The sequence below is a fragment of the Sander lucioperca genome, chromosome 7, assembly GCF_008315115.2.
Source record: "Sander lucioperca isolate FBNREF2018 chromosome 7, SLUC_FBN_1.2, whole genome shotgun sequence".
Lineage (NCBI taxonomy): Eukaryota > Metazoa > Chordata > Actinopteri > Perciformes > Percidae > Sander > Sander lucioperca.
Window position 1 is genome coordinate 40,132,166 of NC_050179.1, and position 20,398 is coordinate 40,152,563.

Sequence of the window (20,398 nt, forward strand, 5' to 3'; positions counted from 1 at the left end):
TTCATTCTGTGGTTGTAAATCTGGATAAAATGTCTCTTGGTTTCTTTTCTTTTTTAAATACTCTACTCATGTTATACCAATTCATCACTGTACGCACTGCCTTTAAGTCCACATATTACAGAGGCCCCATTATTGATGGGGCTCTTCATTATCCAACGTTTTCCCAAATGAGTAATGTAATCAGATCCACGCAGAATTATGTCACACACATTCATTCATAAAGGAATGCTGCTGGCAGCTCGCACCAACATTTTCCCAGACTTCATCACACGGCCATGTTCACTCCAAAAAACCCTCACTCCCTGCCCATGATGCCTTTTCAACATGTTGCGGTACCTCAAGACGAAAACCTCAATTATATCACTGGCTCAGATTCGCTTCTCTGGCGCGCTCTTTTTTCATCTGCGGTCACTTCCCTCGTTTTTTTTTTTTTCTTTCTTTCTTAAGGCTCAGATTCAAAAAGAGAAAGATGGGAGAAAAGGGGGGAAAGATGGAGGAGAAGCACAAGATACAGTGGCAAATTAAAGAAACTAGAACAGGGGGCTGGAGGGTTCAAACTGGATAGTAAAGTGGGAGTGGAGTGAGTCAAGGAGAAAGCTAGTAAAAGTTGCAATGTGAGCACTACTGTTTCTGGGCCCTCCACACACTCCTGTTAATGAGAAAAAGATGTCAGCGCGATGGAGGGTGGAGGATGGGGCACCAGCTACTCTCTCATGAGACCTGCACGCACACACACACACACACACACACACACACACACACACACACACACACACACACAAAATGTTATTCTGTTCTTAAGTTGCTTCCAGTGAAGTGGCTCAACTATTTTTTATCTTCTTTTTTTTTTTTTAAATGAATCCTTGACTCCATGTTTAATAATTGTTCCTAACAACGTGGTCACTTTGACTTTCCAACACCCCCACCACGACCTTAATGCTATACACTCGCATACGCACTTGCACTCGCACACACACACACACACACACACACACACACACACACACACTTAGGTTTACCCCGGTGAGGTATTCGAATCAAGCCTTAGTGAAATATCACACACACTCGCTGGTTTTCTATCATGGCAGTGAGATAGTTTTTTCTCTTCGTCCCAAAAGAGCGAGTGAGTCCAGTTGTTGCTGTCAGAGACACTCCGGTGATCCCTCTGATCTCTGTCTATTTATTGTTGAATAGAATCGAGTTTCTCCTCCCACTTTAAACATCACAAATCCCATTTAAACTTGTTTTATTCAGCCGTTGTGTTCTGTTTGTGTCCACAGAGAAGCGTCAGGACAATGGCAGAATTTACTTTGTCAACCACAACACGCGAACAACACAGTGGGACGATCCTCGGACCCAAGGGTGAGACTATAAACTCGAAAAAGTACTCCTATGTGTGTGTTGGTGTGTGTGCATGTGTTTGCCTGCTTGTTAGATGGTATGTCGCTTTGGGTGTTTGCTCGTACTGGAGAATATTTAATTATTATACAGAGTTTAGTATGGCGGCAGAGGGAGTCCTCTACATTATATGTGCATGTTTCTCACTGATCAGTGCTGTCCTGGAATATTATGGAATTCAAAGATTTCAAAGGAATTTGACAAATTCTCTGAGTTAGTTCGTGGAAATTAGTCAGTTTACAGGAACCTCAAATAATTGAAAAACAGCATCAGTAAAAGAAAGTGAATTTCCTTTTTTGGGCTTTAGGCTGATATCCTATGATCTATCTGCCATTTATTTGATCATTGTTTTTGGCATCACCCTCAATTTCTTTGCCATTTAAACACTTCCTGAGCTGAATTGTTTTCCTCTCACCTCACTCATTCTAATTGAACCTCGTACTCTCTTGGTGGGATGAAGTAAATTTCATACATTGCAGATTTTAATCTTCAGTCCTTTTCTGTGTTCGGGCTCTTAAACGTGCAGGGCATCTTCTTCTGTGTATGACATCATAAGAGCGAGTTAGAGATGTGGTTACTAGCTGAGTATGTGCCTCTCATCTGCTAACATTACATTCAGGTCACAGAGCTAAGGATAGTGACCTTTGACAAACCCAGAAGGTTGTCATACCACACGTATTGCTGTTCTTAAGGTATTTCCAGAATCTCCAAAAACTTTTCTTCCCGCCTAAATGAGAAAAAAAAAAGAGATTTCTCTACTTGCTATAAATGAGATATGTCCTTACCTAATTTAAACAGCATGAACCAAAATGTAAACGTCCTGTTATCAGTTATAGTTTACTAAATTGATGTTTATGTTTAGGAAAATAACACCTGAACACCCCACAAAATGAGCACACCCAGTATGTCACTACTGGCTACCTCGATAGAAAACACAACGTCAAACGGGTTAAAAATCGTACTCAATGTGCAGCAGACTGAATATTTTTTTGTCCAGATGATTGGAAGACTTTTTGAGGATTTTGGAAATACCTCCACAACAGCGGTAAGTGTCGTTAAATGAGCTTCTGGGTTTCTCAAAGATGTTAATGGTATTTATTTTGTGGTTAGCTCTGTGATTCAAATGTACTACATGAGAGGCACAATCTGCGGCTCGGGTGGAACGAGGAATTCTGGGCCACATTCAAAAAATTGCTCTGAGTCACTAGTCTTAATAATAATAATACGATAACAGTTCATATTGGCTTCTCCTGCTGTGGGCCCCACTAATGAAGGCTTTCTAGATTTTATTCTCCAGTAGTTGGAAGCAGTCTGAAGAAGTCAAACCTGTCTTTACGGATCCTCAGAGGAGATCAACTCCACCTGAGCACGGCTGTGAAGTTTTGTTTCAGCGTCCAGGGCTTTAGATCCACAGGTTGGCGGGGGGAGGTGTGTTAGTTTCATCCCCAGTACGGGGCCCCTCCAGCTGGGACCGTGCTCACTGCCCTCTCCCTGTTGCAGGATGATCAAGGAGCACCCCCTGCCCCCGGGCTGGGAGATGAAGTACACCGCCGAGGGAGTCCGATATTTTGTGGACCACAACTCGCGCACCACCACCTTTAAAGACCCCCGACCCGGGTTTGAGTCAGGGTAAATATTCTCTCAGCCCTTCCTCCCAAACCTGCTTTAATAAAAAAATCTAACAGGCCCATTCTGAGGAAATGATCTCAGTCATTCAGTTCATGAGAAAAAAACTAAGTCAACCTCTTTTTTGTAATTATTGCACAATGATTTTTGCCTAGGTCTGACATAACTGCATTGCAAATATCAATTTCAACAATCCCTTCGTTTTGTGAAACCCTTAAAAGATCATGAAAAAGGCCAAAACTGAATCTTAATCTAAACTACATCATCTTTTTACTTTTAATCTGCATCTTTTCTTGAGCCCATGTTTTTATCCATTGCCATTTCAATTTTTAAATAGCCTCAACGATATTTTAACAAGAAGTCATATTTTATCACAGCAACGTGTTCATGCTAGCACACACACACACACACACACACACACACACACACACACACACACACCCCTCTTCCCCTCAGCCTGTGGATGTTTGCCTTGCCTTGAAGCAGTCTCAAATCTCACCACAAAAGTCAGGAGAATGTGCAGATGTGCTACAACAGAGCCACTGCAGACTGCACTGGCATGTGTGTTGGTGTGTGTGTTTGTGTGCGTGCCTTTCTGTGTTTATGTTTGGCATACAAGTGTGTATTAGCTCTTGCTGTGTGTGTGCGTGTGCGTGTGCGTGTGTGCGTGTGCGTGTGTGTGTGTGTGTGTGTGTGTGTGTGTGTGCATCTGCAAGCTGCTTTTCATGCTGATATTTGAACGTATTTTTAGGCCTGTGGTTATGGAGGGCTTCTGAAACAGTTTTTTTACACTGGATCCTGCAGGAGTGTGTGTCCGTGGCCAGCGCTCTGCCGCTGCGGTCTCCATTTCCTAACCCAAACCGAGATGTGCCCGGCAGCTCGGCAAGCACAAACCCGACGCATTAGAGGCCTCCTTCTTCTTCTTCTTCTTCTTCTTCTCTCTTTTCTCTCTCTCTCTCCTCCAATCCTCTCATTATCTTTCTAACTCTCTCTTTCTTTCTGTCTGTGTCTCAGCCTCTCCGGCGCTGACGAGGCACATATCTAGCATGTGTGTGCAGTGGGTTGGTGGAGCTTATACTAACACAGCTGCCCGCCCAGACTCACCTCTGTCTTTGAGACCCAGACACACCAAGTCGTTATTTAGAACAGAATGGCTGGTGTGAATTTAATATTTACTTTGAGTCTCTGGCCTGCAACATGGAACATGAGGGCTTCTCATAGGAGACCGTCATGTTTCTGTTGATCAGCAGATGACAAGTAGAGTAGTAGAGCTGAAAACATAAAAAGGCCGTCAGTTTGTTTGTTTTGGGGTATTACCCCTAGACTTATGAAATTCTCCATTTGCTTAAAACTTGTAAAGTTGACTAAGCTCCTCTCTCTCTCTCTCTCTCTCTCTCTCTCTCTCTCTCTCTCTCTTTTTCTGTGTGTGTGTGTGTGTGTGTGTGTGTGTAGGTCACGGCAGGGCGGCTCACCCGGTGCTTACGACCGCAGCTTCAGGTGGAAGTACCACCAGTTCCGGTTCCTGTGCCACGTAAGTGTTAACTGTCTGGAACCAAGACAAAACTCTCCCTGTCCACACACTTCACACCTTGATCTGTATGTTGGCGTGTAATAATAATAAACAATATTAATAACTTATTGATCACTAGGGGGGAAATTACAATTGTTTCACTCTTGTTAGAACACATTACACACATGCTCAGGTCCTATACAAGCACAAATGGAGAGATGTCAGAGTGAGGGGGCTGCGACTGCTGGACAGGCGCCCCGAGCAGTTGGGGGTTCGTTGCCTTGCTCAAGGACACCTTGGCAGTGCCCAGTAGGTGAACTGGCATCTCTCCATCTACCAGTCCACACTCGTCCACGCGTACTCCGTACGGGGACTTGAACCAGCGACCCTCTGGTTTCCAACCCAACTCTGCCACCCATATTACTAGAGTTTGGATCTGTTCAACTTATGAAACAACATATTTTCACACTAACCTGTTGTGGTATCTAGTTATGCAGAAAGTTATGTCTGCATTTGTCCAGATTTTGTTATATCTATCTCCTAAGATTTTTGCCTCCACGCCAATAAAGTGGAAGTGAATGGAATTTTGATTTTTTTTTTAATTTTTGGAATTTTGTGTTGTGCTCGCAGAACATTTAAGAAAGAATTATAGCAGTGTCTCAATGCTCTGAGTGACATACATAAAACTCCATGCACCTCCATTGTAATTGGGGTGCAGGCAGACATTTCAGAGGCTGATATCTTTTTGAATGAGTAAATAAAAGTAAGTCTACCTGGCTAGATACCACTACATGTACTGTAAGTGAGAAAATGTGTTTTTTTTGTAATGTCAAACCAGTTTGGGTTTTGAAGAGCAGAATTCTTTAGCTTGAACTGCATTGTATTCATCATCAGTGGTGGACCAGATACACGTCACACTGGACCAGATACTGCTGACTAAAAGCCAGAGTCTGTACTGATTATATCGCTGTAACACAAGTACTCAACCATCTTCAGCTTAGAACGGGTGATCTTCAGAATCCAATCTGAATTAGGGTTAGAGTTGGAGGTGAGATAAGAGATTTGTAGTTACCAGTAGCTGTCGATGTTTTAAATGGCTTTTCAGAAAGCAGTGTTTTCCCTCAGTTTGTGGGAGACTTAGGTGCATGTATTTGGCGGGGGGGTTTAGGCATCCTTCCTCAAGAAAATGTGACGCTTTTCTATTTAAAAAAATATGCAATTTGACAAATCTTTTTGGACCATTCCCATATCTGTGTCTAAAACATGGGAAAAGCTAGAGCAGATAATAAATAAATAACAATCAAAAAGCTTAATGACAAAACTTGTTAGAGAAGTCCACTGGGGACAATCATAAGATCTGAGTATTTCTGAGTATCTCAGTGTCATTTAGTTAGTTTTGATGCTCACATTGATTTTACATTTAGTGGGCTTAGCTGCTGCCAAAAACGGCTCGGGTGCTGCAGTCTTGTAATGGTGGGGAAACCCCTGAGAAGGTCTTACTGACTCAAAACTGTTTAACCCTTGTGCTGTCCTCAGGTCAAATTTTGTTTGTTTGTTATATCAGAAATATGAGTTTCTCTAAACTAAAATGCCCCAAAATAACACGGATAAATGGATGTTCCATACAACGTTTTTTGCAGGTAAAATTAATGATTCCTTTCCATTGAATTTTGGGGGGTTTTATTCAATTTTATAGCATTTGAAAAAAAAAAAAAGTTTTAAACATTTTCAAAACAGCATCCTGACTAAACTTTGACATAAACCCGATCTTAACTATTAGACAAAATAATTCATAATTTCTACTTTCTTTACTCAAAAGTTAGGTATAATGTCATATAAATTAGGTTTATTGGTCATGAATTAAAAAAAATGTTGAAGAAAAACGTTAAAAAAAAACAAAAAAAAACGTGTTGCATTGGAAAAAAGTAACAAAAATGCTGGAAAAAGTGCAAAAAAAAGTTCATTTTCTATTTTGACCTGGAAGGACAAGTTAATGGTCGACAGGAAGACAACACAAGGGTTAACAGTTTATTTTTCCACATATGGAGTTATTTTGTAACAATGATGAATTTCATTTTTGATGTTGTCTCTATCTAGTCCAATGCCTTGCCCAGCCATGTAAAGATCTCGGTGTCCAGACAGACACTGTTTGAGGACTCGTTTCAGCAGGTCAGACACCAACCAAACGCACTTCTCTTCTACACTCTCTACTACAAAGGCCATATGCATACTGTTTAACAATTATATTTTAGAAAAAGTACTGATGATTAGACAAAAACATGTGATTAGTTAACTCCGTTATCTGAACTTTGACCAGGCATATTTCCATTTTTCATCTGTATGTAATTCCAAGTTGCTCCAAAGTGTTCCATAGATTTTTATCAGCCTGTTTGGACTTAAGTATCTGCAAACCGGGCTTAGATATATGCATACATCTCATGACACATTACAGTTACAACATATAGGAAGAATATACACAACATTCATTTCAGACTTCACACAATAAAAGAATGATAACATTTAAAAATGTACTTCGCAGTCAGGAAAATGTCAGTCTCAAATGTTACCTGTTAAAAATCTTTGTATGTTTATGAATAATATGTTATGGTTTGTCGTCAGATCATGAATGTGAAGCCATACGACCTTCGCCGCAGACTCTACATCATAATGAGAGGAGAGGAGGGGCTGGACTACGGCGGCATCGCCAGGTGAGAGCAACAACAAAACAAGCGCACCCGTCTTCTTCTTCCTCACATTCTCTCATTTTGTATGTGCTACTACAGGTAACTTAACCCATAGGTTTTTGATGTCGGTGACGGTGATGGTGTGATGGTTCCTGTTACTTCTTGAAGCTCTGCACAGCTTCCTCCTCCACTGGAACAAGCTTCTAAGTTTGTGTTAATTGCTGTTCCTGGCAGGATTGAAACTATTTTAAAAGATCATAAAGAGGCAACGGCCATTACAGGGTTCTTGACTTGCTTTTGCTCATCTATCAACAGCAAAGTAACTGTAAATGAGCCAGAGTTAGCTCAGCAGTCTAATTTCCATCTGTTGTAACTGGCCAGTTTTAAAATGGCAACTTAAAAAAAATAAAATACAATCAAATGACTTAATACAGTCAGCATGTAAAAGCACAGACCAACATTGCTCAACAAGTAACAAACACAACACATCAGATAGCAAGCAACAAAACAAGACAAATCTGCAGGCGGGAAGCAAAAGTCAACAGGCACTCAGCAGTCTAATGTGCACATCTGATTATCAATAAGTCAGTTCTTCAGCTGACCAGTACAAGAACAATCAGTATTTATTTCTCTTAACTGCATTGGCAACATATTCCAGTCTTTAGATGCTGTTACAGAGAACGCTGACTGGCCAAAAGCACTTCTTCGAGTGGGAATGATACAGTCCCTTCTTTCTGGCTTTCAAATAGAGATGTTCGATACCGATACCAGTATCAGAAATGCCTCCGATACTGCCTAAAATACTGGTATCGGTATTGGCAATTACTCAAGTTTATGCACCAATGCGAAACCACGTAATCTAGACCCAAAGAACATCTACTTCAAAGTGGTGTATTTATGTTCTTTTTCCGTCAAACTGGATAATAAAAGAAAGTACAGCGGCGTTCATTGTTTGTGTTTGTTCATGTTTCACTACAAGTTTCACCTTAGCCAGGCCATACAACAAAGATAGCAATTATATCACATCCATACAGGGATAGTAGTACACAGCTCTTAAAACATAATAAAATATATGGTATCTAATCGGTACTCGGTATCGGCTGATACGCAAGTTCAGGAATTGGAAAGCAAAAAATAGTATTGAACCATCTCTACTTTCAAAACTTTCCATTCTCTGTAAATCCTTACTGTTACATAACTTGTTTTCTCTCCGAGGGTAGATTGGCGTAGGAGAGATTTGTGTGTGTGTGACAATGAAATTGTCTCTGGTGGCCAGCAGACCAAACAACACCTCCTACCCTCTTGCAACATCTGTCCTCCTTTCCTTACCCCCTCCCTCCCTCCCTCCGTCCACCCATCACATGTATCCATCCTGCCCCTCCCCCCCCTCCCCTCCCCGTGTCTGCTGTGTTCCAGGTCTTCCTCTCTGTATATGTTGTTTATTTTTCTGTTGGCGGTGTTCTCATTTTGTTTCTGTTTGGTTTTGCATTGTGTCTCTGTCTCCGGTGTCACGGCAGTGGTTTTACCCTATGGTAGGTGACATTATGCTGTTCTACCACAGGGTAGAACCACGGACGGGATGTTGTGAGGTGTCTGCGTCCGTCCGTCCGTCCGTCAGTCCATATCCCCTCCCATAAACCCAGAGGGGGAGGGCAGGGGCCTTGGGAGCACTAGGTTCTGGTGCTGCTGCAGCTGGTGGTGGTGCTAGTGGGCCCTCATTCTCTCTAACATGCATCCTTCCACAGTCTCTTTGTGTCTATTTGATTCTGTCCTGTTGTATTCATCCCTCATATTATATGTTTTTTGTCTCCATGTAATTTATGTGTCACATTTTGATTGTAAGATGTGTGGAAATGTGTTGATGTGCTGTATACAAGGTTCAAAATTAACTTTTTTTTAAAAAAATATCTAATGAATGTTTTTTTCGGCTGCTAAGTAAAGCAAATCTACCAGCCACTATTTTACCAGAATTTGGCCAGTGGATGGTGCTAATTTTGGACCCTGACTGTATATTGTAATTGATATCACTATCCAGAGTAGGTTGATAAAATTCTTATTTTTGACAGCTGGTCTGCACAAGATCACCACTATTCTACATTTTGCTTATTCCCGTCTTTTTCTGAGAGTTAGATGTAAAGTTATTACCACTATCTGTCCTGGCTCTGGCCCACCAGGCCCGCTAAAGCTCACTAATTAACACGTTATATCTGGTTTGTTTAATCGGAACAAAAACCAAAGTGTAAAAATGACAATGTAACATTTTTCCTGCCAGTATGGGCGGTATTGATCTAAAATATTCATTTAATGAGAATCTGTAGACTTAAGGATTTATTCAGAATTTAATTTGAGGATTTACATTTTTTTTTATTGTATTTGAAGTAACATCAAAACTGGATTCATTAAATGTGATAGTATTAAATGAAATCAAACTAAGCAAATTAAATTGTACTCCGTTTTTCCTCCGAGCTCAGTGTTAAAGCAACACTAGAGAACTTTTCCTGCTTCGGTCTGAATAGGTGAATTGTCCCATTATGTCTCATTGGAACTACAGATCAGCTACCCGATCTGGCAAACTTGCATAGTGCGGTTAGAGCCGGTAGAGGTGCAGAAGTGCCATTCACCCTGTTACGAGTTGGTGAACCACTGAAACCATTTTGGAAACTTCTTCCCCATATCTTCTAGTCTTCCTCTATGAATTGATTGATGAATATGAATTCATTCCACTCATCCTAAAATCCTATGTCAAACCAACCTGGGACTAATTAAATGATAACTGGATAGTTCTTCACTTAGGCTATAATTGATTTAGTACAATTTTCAAACATACAATGTGTCATTCCTCTGAAGAGGTAGACTTATGGTTTCATTGTGAGCTCTGTTATTTCGTTTTTTATTATTTTCTATCAACTGCGCTCGTTAAACATGTTCTGTTTTTGGATTAAATGTACTGTGATTATTGTTTTATTTGTCCGTCTATGTTACAAGGGGTCTTTTTTGTCATGTCACATATTTGTTATCTGTTCTTGTTGCTCCTCCACTTCCTCTGTTGGACCAGTCTTTGATGAAAATTGATAGTTCTGATGTTAAATTACAGAATCATCCAACATTATGCCCTTATGTTTCTTAAAAGGAAAATGGTCGAGCATTGTGCGTGCATGCAAAGCTTCATCCCGTCTGTTTCTCTGTGTGTGTCGCTTAAACAGACACACTGACCGACAGCACACAGCAGAGGTCATTGGGTGCCTTGTGCGTCAGTACACCCTACACGCTGTTATTGGCTGGGGGTTACACACCCTCGTGGGGCCCAAAGGCTATTTGCTGACGCCCATAAACGTCCTGCACACAAAAAATAATAAGAAAAGAGAAACTACAGGCAGAGAGCAGTTTCTGCAGCTACAGACAGTCCCATACACTTCTACTGGGTCATCAGTGACTAATGAGAGATTAGTCTGTACATAGTTTTTTTTAGGAAAATACATACATACATTCTATACATTCATACTATAATAATGTCCTCTTGTTCTGCAGGGAATGGTTCTTCCTGCTGTCCCATGAGGTGCTGAACCCAATGTACTGTTTGTTTGAATATGCCGGAAAGAACAACTACTGTCTGCAGATCAACCCGGCCTCCTCCATCAACCCCGACCACCTCACATACTTCCGCTTCATCGGACGCTTCATCGCCATGGTGAGCTTCACTTTGGAATAGTTTTATTAAAATCATACTTGGAATTTGATGTACTTTCAAGGAAGTTCAAGGTCTTTTACTTTTATTTTTACCCTGTTGCCAGTCTAGTTATTTTTTGTGTGTTTTTATAACAGAGAATGCTGCCTCAAACCCAGTTTTGCTGACATTGAAAAGCCTTTTGTAAAAACTTGCTTTCAACAACTTGTTTCATTGTCGTTGGTGTTCATTGTATCTGTGCTGCCTACACAACTCAGAAATCAATGTCTTTATTTAAACATTAAGTCAAGAAGACTCCTCTAAAAACGTCACCGCCTGTAGAGACGCCCAGCTGCAGATCAGAGCAGCTGTTAGAGTCTGCCTTTCAGCCACTCTCCACCACTATCTGTGTTAAAAAGGAGAGCAGTTTAAATAGAGCAGAATAGTATGAACAGAATAGAAGCAGGGGGCGCTGCAATCATGTGTCACAGGTCTTTACCACTAGGCCATGTGTGTGTACATGTGGTACTGTATGTGTATGGTTCAATAGTTATCCACCTTCAGTATCTACAGTGTATGTACATGATGTCCAGTATGTACTATAATGTCTCCCTCTCTGGGATTAACTCCAGAAAGCTGTAGGTCCCAAAACCCACACCCCCACCCCTCATTCCGTCTGCCACCCCACCCCTCACCCACACCATGACCTCACTGCCGCACCCAGCCCACACCCGCCAGTGGCTGCCTATATTTAGTCCTAAAATGCACTTTGCTGAATTCCCTTAAGATGCTTCTCTACCAAGTCTCAACTAGCAAACCCTATTACTGCCTCCTTTTTACTTTCTGTCTTTCCACTGACACCCTCTCGTCTGCCTCTAAATCTTCCTGTGTGTGTGTGTGTGTGTGTGTGTGTGTGTGTGTGTGTGTGTGTGTGTGTGTGTGTGTGTGTGTGTGTGTGTGTGTGTGTGTGTGTGTGTGTGTGTCTCCGCTCTGTGAGACAGACACATGGTCAGTCAGGAAACAGTAGGACAGAGCAGACTGAGTCAGTCAGTGGGCGTCTGTGTTGTTCTTGGCTCATCATAGCTCTGAGCCCTCTGTGTTTTTTTTAACATTAAACAGCTCCATCTGGCTGAGTCTGAGTCTACGTCGTTGTGAACACACACACACACACACACACACACACACCAAACTAAGATTATGACTTGATTTAAAGCAGTTTAATGTATTTGTGTTAAGTGCACACATGGGCTTTAGTCAGCTTAGTGTTTTGTCTCTGTACCTTAAAGGGAAACTACAGAAGTTTCAAAACAAGTGTTCAGTCCAAAAATATTAGTATACATGAACAACTCTCCCAAATCCAAAAACTGTAGTGCTAAAACTCAAGTTTGTGATGTCATTAAGTGCAAACTGCTCCATAGACAATGCATTGGTAGTATATGGGACATTTTCTGTTTCACAACTGAGAATAGAAAAAAGAAAATCAAAAAAAAGAAATCCAAATCAGTCTCCCATTCATTGTCTTAAGGAGCAGCTCCAGACTTTTTACTTGATGACATCACAAGTTTTAGACTTACTTCTCTGGTTTCTGGCTTTGAGAGAGAGCACCTCATGTTCACAAATATTGATTGAACTCCCCTTGGCCATGCATTTTGGAATTCTTAATTTAGGTTGTGTTCCCGTTTAATCTAAGTGACTAAGCAACTCCTTGTAGTTCTCACCATGAAAATCAGGATAAAAGGCACAGGATAAGTCACTAGAATGGCATTTTAAAGTCAAATGTACACATGGCAGCAGCAACAATGTCAGGACCAATTAAATAAAGCTTTTGTGACTTAAAAGAATTAGTGTTTTTACACCAAGCTGCCATGATTCCAGGACTAAAAGCCCCATTCATGTTTCCTGTAGAGGTGACTGGCTATTAAAACAATTCAAGAACAAATTTTAACCACATGTCATCAATGGCTATACAATAAGACTACAGGGGAAAATACTCCCCCTACTTAATCTACTTTGTTAGGTTCAGGGACTCCAAGCTGCCAAAATATCAGGTTTAGTGAACTAACACTGAGTTTTAATGTGTTTCTTTCTGGATTTGAGCAGTGAAGACCAGGAGACCTTCCTCATTGTGGTTTCTAATGTATCAAATCCTCCCCGCAGGCTTTGTACCATGGAAAGTTCATTGACACCGGCTTCACGCTACCGTTCTACAAGCGAATGCTGGACAAGAAACCCACGCTCAAAGACCTGGAGTCCATAGACCCCGAGTTTTATAACTCCATCATGTGGGTCAAGTAAGTAACGCAGGATGAAACCTCTTTGTGTGTTGTTGTTCACTTCTGTTCACAACTAGAAAGTGGAGGTAAGAATGTTTTTCACGCCTCATTTCTTGCTCCCCTTTTTTAACTTTTTTGTAGAATAGACCTGGGAAAATAACATCCTGGGTGTGGAGTTCATTATGAAATCAGTCAATTACATGTTGAAAAAAATAAGACAAATCTTCTTACTATTTATTAGCGGTGTGAGTCTTCACTGGTCTCACGATTCAATTTGATTACGATTATACTGTCAACATATAGATATTGATACACATGGCTTTCATCAACAAATTCAAGCAGTCAGATTGGATATATATACATTCTCCTGAATGTGGCGGAGTCTGAACACATTAGACAACAGACAAAAGGCAAAAACTAAAAAAGCAACTGCTGGATTTATTCATTACAAACACTTTAAGCTTTTAGGGAGAGTCTGATTTTCTCAGTTCTAGAGAAGTTAACTCTAATCCAGTGTCTAAAAGGCAGAATAGTAGGTGATTTCCAATTTAAAAGAATGCTACTTCTTGCAAGAAGTGTGGCAAAGGCTACTGCCTTAAATTTAGTTTTTTTGTGTGTGTGTGTGTGTGTGTGTGTGTGTGTGTGTGTGTGTGCATCCATCCAGAGAGAACAACCTGGAGGAGTGTGGCGTGGAGCTGTATTTTGCACAGGACATGGAGATCCTCGGGAAGGTTTCCACTCACCAGCTGAAAGATGACGGGGAGAACGAGCTAGTCAACGAGGAAAACAAGGAAGAGTACATCAGGCACGTTAACATAAGCAGTAATAGCCACTACTAGACAAACAGTCTAAGTTAAGTCTTACCTAATTGATGTCAGCGTTGATGTTCAGATACCGATACCAGTATCGAAAAAAGCCTCCGATACCGCCTAAAATGCTGGTGTGGCTATCGGCGAGTACTGGAGTTTATGAACCGATCCAATACCACGTGATTTAGCGCAGAAGATAAACTACTTTAAAGTAGTTTATTTATGTTCTTTTTCTGTTATGACTGTCAAACTGGATAATTAAAGAAAGTTCTATGGCTTTCATTGTTTGTGTTTGTTCATGTTTCACAGAGAGTTTGACAAAACACTGACAGCAATCATATAGTATAGTATACAGCTGTTAAAACATGATAAAATATATGATACACCAGTATCGGATAGGTACTCAGTATTGGCCGATACGCAAGTTAAAGCTACAGTGCGTAGTGTCTGTCTCCCCCATGAGGAATTCTAAGTAATGACAACAAAACTGTCGGCGCGTCCACATGATACAAGCCTTCTGTGATCGTGCACCGCCACCAATGGCTTGAATGTAACGGACGTTAATTAATATCAAGAAGTTACGCACTAAAGCTTTAAGGTATCGGAATCGGTATCAGGAAAGGAAAAAATGGTATGAGACCATCTCTGTTCCTTCGTGCAGCCTGCTGACAGACTGGAGGTTCACCCGCGGGGTAGAGGAGCAGACCAAAGCCTTCCTGGACGGCTTCAACGAAGTGGTTCCTCTGGAGTGGCTTCGCTACTTCGACGAGAAGGAGCTGGAGGTGAGGAGGAGCGGGAGGGGCTGGAGGGAGGGCCCATGGTATTTTTTTATAGATAATTTTTTTGGGCTCTTCCACCTTTAATTGATAGGACAGCTAGGTGAGAAAGGGGAGAGAGAGGGGGTGAAGACATGCAGGAAATCATCACAGGTGGGACTCGAACCCTGGACCTCTGCATCGAGGCATGAACCTCTCAGTGTATGTGCGCCTGCTCTACCCACTTGAGCCAACCCGGCCACGGGGGCCCGTGGTTTTTGAAACAATATTAGAAGAAGAAGTAATAATGGCTTTAGAATGCATTCAAATGTTTGCAATCCAATTGTTTTTTGTTGTTGTTTTTTAACGTCTTTTTTTATTTTTTATTCCCTTACAATAAAAGGTCTATTTAACAGTACGAAGTCGATGCTGTCGCCCACAACAGGAGAAATGCGTACTTTATTTGTCTTATTTAATATTTCAATACAGTGTAGAGAATTCAATTAGAATAGAGATGGGAAATCACCGTGTTAACACTGTCCTGTCTCGTGTTGTCTTCTGCCCACTGAGTCAAACTAACACAAAGAATAAAGGACACACAACTGGACTTGAAATATCATTCTGTTTGTTGCAGCTGATGCTGTGTGGGATGCAGGAGATCGACATGGCTGACTGGCAGAAGAACACCATCTACAGACATTACACCAAGAACAGCAAGCAGATCCACTGGTTCTGGCAGGTATGGACACACTATGGTTCACTGAGCACGAGGCAAGACCTTACAGAAAACAATAGACTGTATATGAAGATGGACGGCGCGTCTCCACTTCCTCCCACTGTACAAAAGTGAAGCCCAAATATCCCAGATACTGGCGCTGCCATCTTGTAATTTTGGAGCCAGAATCTGCACAGTAGTAGTCCTGCATTGCCAGACCTTCCTCCACAGTGCTGCGGAGGAAGGTCTGGCTAATCCACACAGCATTCCGGGATGGGAGAAAAATGTGCTCTGGTTTATTTGCATTTCTTTAAACCAATCACAATCTTCTTGGGCGGGTTTGCGCGCCAGGCGTAGCAACATTACTTCTGCGAAATATATAATAATGTGTACGTTCAAAAGTAGTTTTAGTCGTGCAACAGAAAACTCAGATTGGACAGATAGTCTAGCTAGCTGTCTGGATTTACCCTGCAGAGATCTGAGGAGCAGTTAACCATAGTCCTCAGAACAGACGGACATCCGGCCTAAAAGAAGGACAATCCCGTAAATTAAATGTCGTTGATATAGACTAGCACAGTAGTGATCGGGCCGTGGAGCCGCGGTATCAAAGTCCCGCCCATACACCCATCCGACCAATCACGAGCCAATCCCAGCTTTCAATTGTGTTGTTTCACCCTGTTTTTATAGCATTAAATATCTCATAAAAACCAAACTTATCAGAAATTGAACACTTGAACAAATACCAACGTGATCAGAACTACCTAAAATGACAGAAACCATCTTTGGGGAAAAAATGTAATGTGTAATTTTTTTTTGTTTGGCCTATGTCCTATCCGCTAACATGGAGGGGGCGGGGTTTATGACGGGGTCTATACTGCAGCCAGCCACCAGGGAGCGATCCAGATGTTTTGGCTTCACTTATACAGTCTTATGCCTCAACCCCTGATCTAAACACACACATCTGCTATGATGCAGTGTATGTGTTCCAGTGTGCATGAGCACTGATGTGTGTGTCCAATGAATGATAGCGTTGTGTTCCTGCAGGTGGTGAAAGAGATGGACAACGAGAAGAGAATCCGTCTGCTACAGTTTGTGACAGGAACCTGTCGGCTGCCTGTGGGAGGCTTCGCTGAGCTCATAGGTACACTGATTCACACACAAACTCACAAACGCCACAAGCCGTTTGGGTCGTCTTTCTACTTTTCCAAACATCACAACTCTAGTTTAGGTTGAAATAAACACATAGTTTACCGATTTACATGTGAAAATATGTTGGCTCTATACACGCTAAAAGTACTGATTATTTAAATGGAGTCTGGTGGGTTTAGCGTTAGTGACCTCAGAGCTGTTTCTGGTTAAACAGAAAGGTCTTAAAGAGGTCTCTCTCTGTAGGGATCCTTTCCATAATGTTGTCAGATACTTAGAATAATAATATGAGCCATGGTGCCTCTGCTTGTTTTGGTGGAACATGTGTACGTTCAAAAGTAGTTTTAGTCGTGCAACAGAAAACTCAGATTGGACAGATAGTCTAGCTAGCTGTCTGGATTTACCCTGCAGAGATCTGAGGAGCAGTTAACCATAGTCCTCACAAATCCACCAGAGGTTAGAACGCCAACACAAAGAAAGAGGAAGGTAACAGATATCCGGCGAAATTTCCGGCGGCAACGGAGCAATCCCGGAAGTGGAACGTCGTGTTTATAGACTATACAAAACGTAATACAAAACCGCTGACCTGATAAACCAAAGTCAAGTAAAGACATATGAATAGGTATCCCAGCCTTCCCATTATTGGTACTATAGGCTTTTAATGTGAAAAATGGACATGCGTTTCATTAACAGCAGCTTAACATTGGTTGGGAAAAGCAGAAAAGTTGGAAAACAAATTACAGTGATAGGTGGATGTATGTCTGTTAAAAAGAGAAATTGCAGCAGCACAGTGGTGAGTAGAACATGTTGTACTGATGGAATTAGTGCTGTGAAAGTGTACATTATGTTGTATTTGTGTAAACAGTTGTTGTAGGCTGCAGGTACATTTAGACCACTCTGTTTTATTGCTACCCATTATTTGAATCTCGGCTTATATGATATTTTACGGTTATTGCTGTTATAATATGTATGTAACTTAACTGTAAAATATTCAAGCTTATATTTGATGAAATAACTTCTTTTTTCCTCCCCCGTGCAGGAAGTAACGGTCCCCAGAAGTTCTGCATAGACAAGGTGGGGAAGGAGACTTGGCTTCCAAGAAGCCACACATGGTAAGCTGCTGCCGGATCTGTCAACATGTTTGACATTGTGTTGCAAAATAATCTAAGCCCCAAGATCCACTTTTAGCTTTTCTGACTGATGTTCTTGGAGACCAGATGAAGGCTGTGAGATGTGATTGAAAGCTCACCTAAATGTGCATCTTTTAAGTTCAGATCATTTTGTACTAGACTGCATTCTGCATCGTTTTCCTGTGAATCCTGTGTGTATGTCAAACTCAACTTCACTGAGGGCCACACAGGAAAATGAGAATCACATCAAGGGCTAGATATACAGTTTATTGACCTGCTTTTATTTAAGAGAAAAGTCAAATATCATTGACCATATTATTTTATGTCTTATAAAGTCTTCTCACTTACACTTTGGTGGACATAAAGTCCTAAACAAGTCGTGAAAGCGACAATAACGCCAGAAAAAGCCGCAAAAAACGTTGGAAAAATTGGAAAAAACTTCGGAAAAAGTGTCGACAAAAGTGACAAAACCTTCAGAAAAGCGACAAAACGTTGAAAAAGCAACAAAAACTAGGTGGGCCAAAATTTATTGTGAACCTAAATTGATATGCGGGCCAGATCAAAATCTGCGAGGGGCTGAATTTGGTCCCCAGGCCTTGAGTTTGACACATGTGATGTAGGGCATTTAAACCAGCACTGGAATGACAAACTCTAACCTATATAGGGAGGTAATGACAGGATTTAAATACATTAAAAGGCCAGTGGAGAAAAATGTACAACTGGTTTGATTTCATGAACATCCTGAGGATTATAACTTTAAACCCATGGTGATTAAAAGAGTAAAGAATAAAATACAGTACCAGTCAAAAGTTTGGAAAAGTGTGTCCAAACTTTTGACTGGTACTGTACAGGATTAGAAATTACACTTGATCCTGATCCCAACTAGGACGTTACTGAGACTAGGGAGAGTTTGGGATCATTTGTTGTGTAGGACTGAGACAGCCGAGAGACGGCCACCATTTAGACAGACTCAAACTGCTTCCTTTCATTTGAAAGGAGGACAACACTGACGGAGACATGTCTGCCAATGTCCAACCAATACACTGAACAACACAATATTCCCAACTATACTGCATGTACTGTTGACGGACCACACTCCTTTCAAACAAGAAGAGCATGCTCAGACTTGTTAACAGCATCTCTTATCCGACTCCATGCATGTTTTAAACTCTGAACCAACTTCTGCCTTCTAACGAGGCGATTTAGAGTCCCTTCGTTTAGACACAATTTTACATCAGTCTATCCTGTTGCTAAACCAAAATCAGTGTGCTGCCAATTCAGATCTGGATCTGAGGATATCATGAAACATGTATCTTTGCCATGGCTGTTGATATGTCTTCATCTTTGTACTATATGTGTAATTGTTGTCTAGCTCTGTGTGTATTTTTCTTTTTGAGCAGAGCTGCTCGGGAACGCAAAATGAGTTCCAGTGTAAACTGACAACAAAGTTGTATCGTATGGGACCTGTTAGTGACTAATAGTGACCTGTCTGTCTCTTCCTGTCTGTCTCTTCCTCGCAGCTTCAACCGTCTGGACCTGCCGCCCTACAGGAGCCTGGAGCAGCTCCGAGAGAAGCTCCTGTTCGCCATCGAGGAGACGGAGGGATTTGGACAGGAGTGACGCAGGAAACGGGACACAAGGCCGCTAGAGGAGGACAGTTAATTCAATGGGATAGTTTTTTTGTTATGAATATTAATATTTTGCATTTGTTAATCACAGAGCTGAGAAATCGTCAGTCATCTATAGCCCCTCACGCCAGTGTTGTGAACTGAATTATGGGATAAAGGTGGAGCTGGGAGATAGAGAGGCAGAACAAGTGTGTGTGTGTGTGTGTGTGTGTGTGTGTGTGTGTGTGTGTGTGTGTGTGTGTGTGTGTGTGTGTGTGTGTGTGTGTGTGTGTGTGTGTGTGTGTGTGTGTGTGTGTGTGTGTGTGTGTGTGTGTGTGTGTATATAAATGGTGTGTACAGTACCAGTCAAAAATGTATGTTTATGTGGGCTTGACAGGATGGCATATACAGAGAATTATATTTGACTAGTCTCACCCCCCCCCGCACATACACTTTTACTCACGGCTTAGAAACGCACCAAAACCAGACAACAGGATAGTTTTAATGTCAGCAGCGACTCACAACAGCACAGTTACCCCGCAAATGCAGTATAACATATCTACCAGAGAGAAATACATTTTAAAGTGACAAGAGAGAGCCAGAGAGTGTGAGAGAAAGAGAGGCAGTGTATGAGCGCATGTGTGTGTGTGTCTGCATATGAGAGAGAGCTGTAATCATGAACTAGTGCACCTCTGTAACAGAGGCTAGAGAGATGATATGTCATTTTATTTTTTATTTTTCTGTTACTTGTGAAATCCAGCATTTTTCTTCTGTACATATCTAAAATAAATTAGATTTCAGTCTTGAGTTGTGTTGCTTTTTTTAATGGAGAGACAGTTTGATGGGATATATATACAGGCTTTATATTATTATTATTTAAACTAAGGAGTTCATCCCCCACAACAGCAAACCAAGAATTCATGTTTTGGCGGTGGGAATAACCGGTGACAAGAACACAGATAAAGATACATAATCTCTCATGTGTCATAACCATAACTGGTCCAAATTTGGCACACAATGGTGTGTTCTCGTAGAACCATCCCTTAACCCTCCTGTTGTCCTCGGGTCAAATTTGACCCGT

General features: G+C 41.4%; 1 protein-coding gene across 6 annotated transcripts in view; it reads left to right on the forward strand.

The window, feature by feature from the left end:
* The window catches only part of wwp2 (WW domain containing E3 ubiquitin protein ligase 2), a 57,952-nt gene extending 37,828 nt beyond the window's left edge, over positions 1 to 20,124 (forward strand). For 5 of the 6 annotated variants that reach the window (XM_031285554.1, XM_036003448.1, XM_031285556.2 and 2 more), the window contains 13 exons: positions 1,281 to 1,362; positions 2,899 to 3,027; positions 4,477 to 4,555; positions 6,632 to 6,703; positions 7,154 to 7,242; positions 10,747 to 10,906; positions 13,040 to 13,173; positions 13,820 to 13,960; positions 14,626 to 14,746; positions 15,354 to 15,458; positions 16,479 to 16,575; positions 17,620 to 17,692; positions 19,231 to 20,124. In XM_031285554.1, the coding sequence (XP_031141414.1) occupies positions 1,281 to 1,362; positions 2,899 to 3,027; positions 4,477 to 4,555; positions 6,632 to 6,703; positions 7,154 to 7,242; positions 10,747 to 10,906; positions 13,040 to 13,173; positions 13,820 to 13,960; positions 14,626 to 14,746; positions 15,354 to 15,458; positions 16,479 to 16,575; positions 17,620 to 17,692; positions 19,231 to 19,330 (1,382 nt within the window). In that variant the 3' untranslated portion in view covers positions 19,331 to 20,124. The remainder of the gene's footprint in view (positions 1 to 1,280; positions 1,363 to 2,898; positions 3,028 to 4,476; positions 4,556 to 6,631; positions 6,704 to 7,153; positions 7,243 to 10,746; positions 10,907 to 13,039; positions 13,174 to 13,819; positions 13,961 to 14,625; positions 14,747 to 15,353; positions 15,459 to 16,478; positions 16,576 to 17,619; positions 17,693 to 19,230) is intronic. The other variant, XM_031285557.1, reaches the window with a different exon arrangement.
* Positions 20,125 to 20,398: the final 274 nt, after the last annotated feature.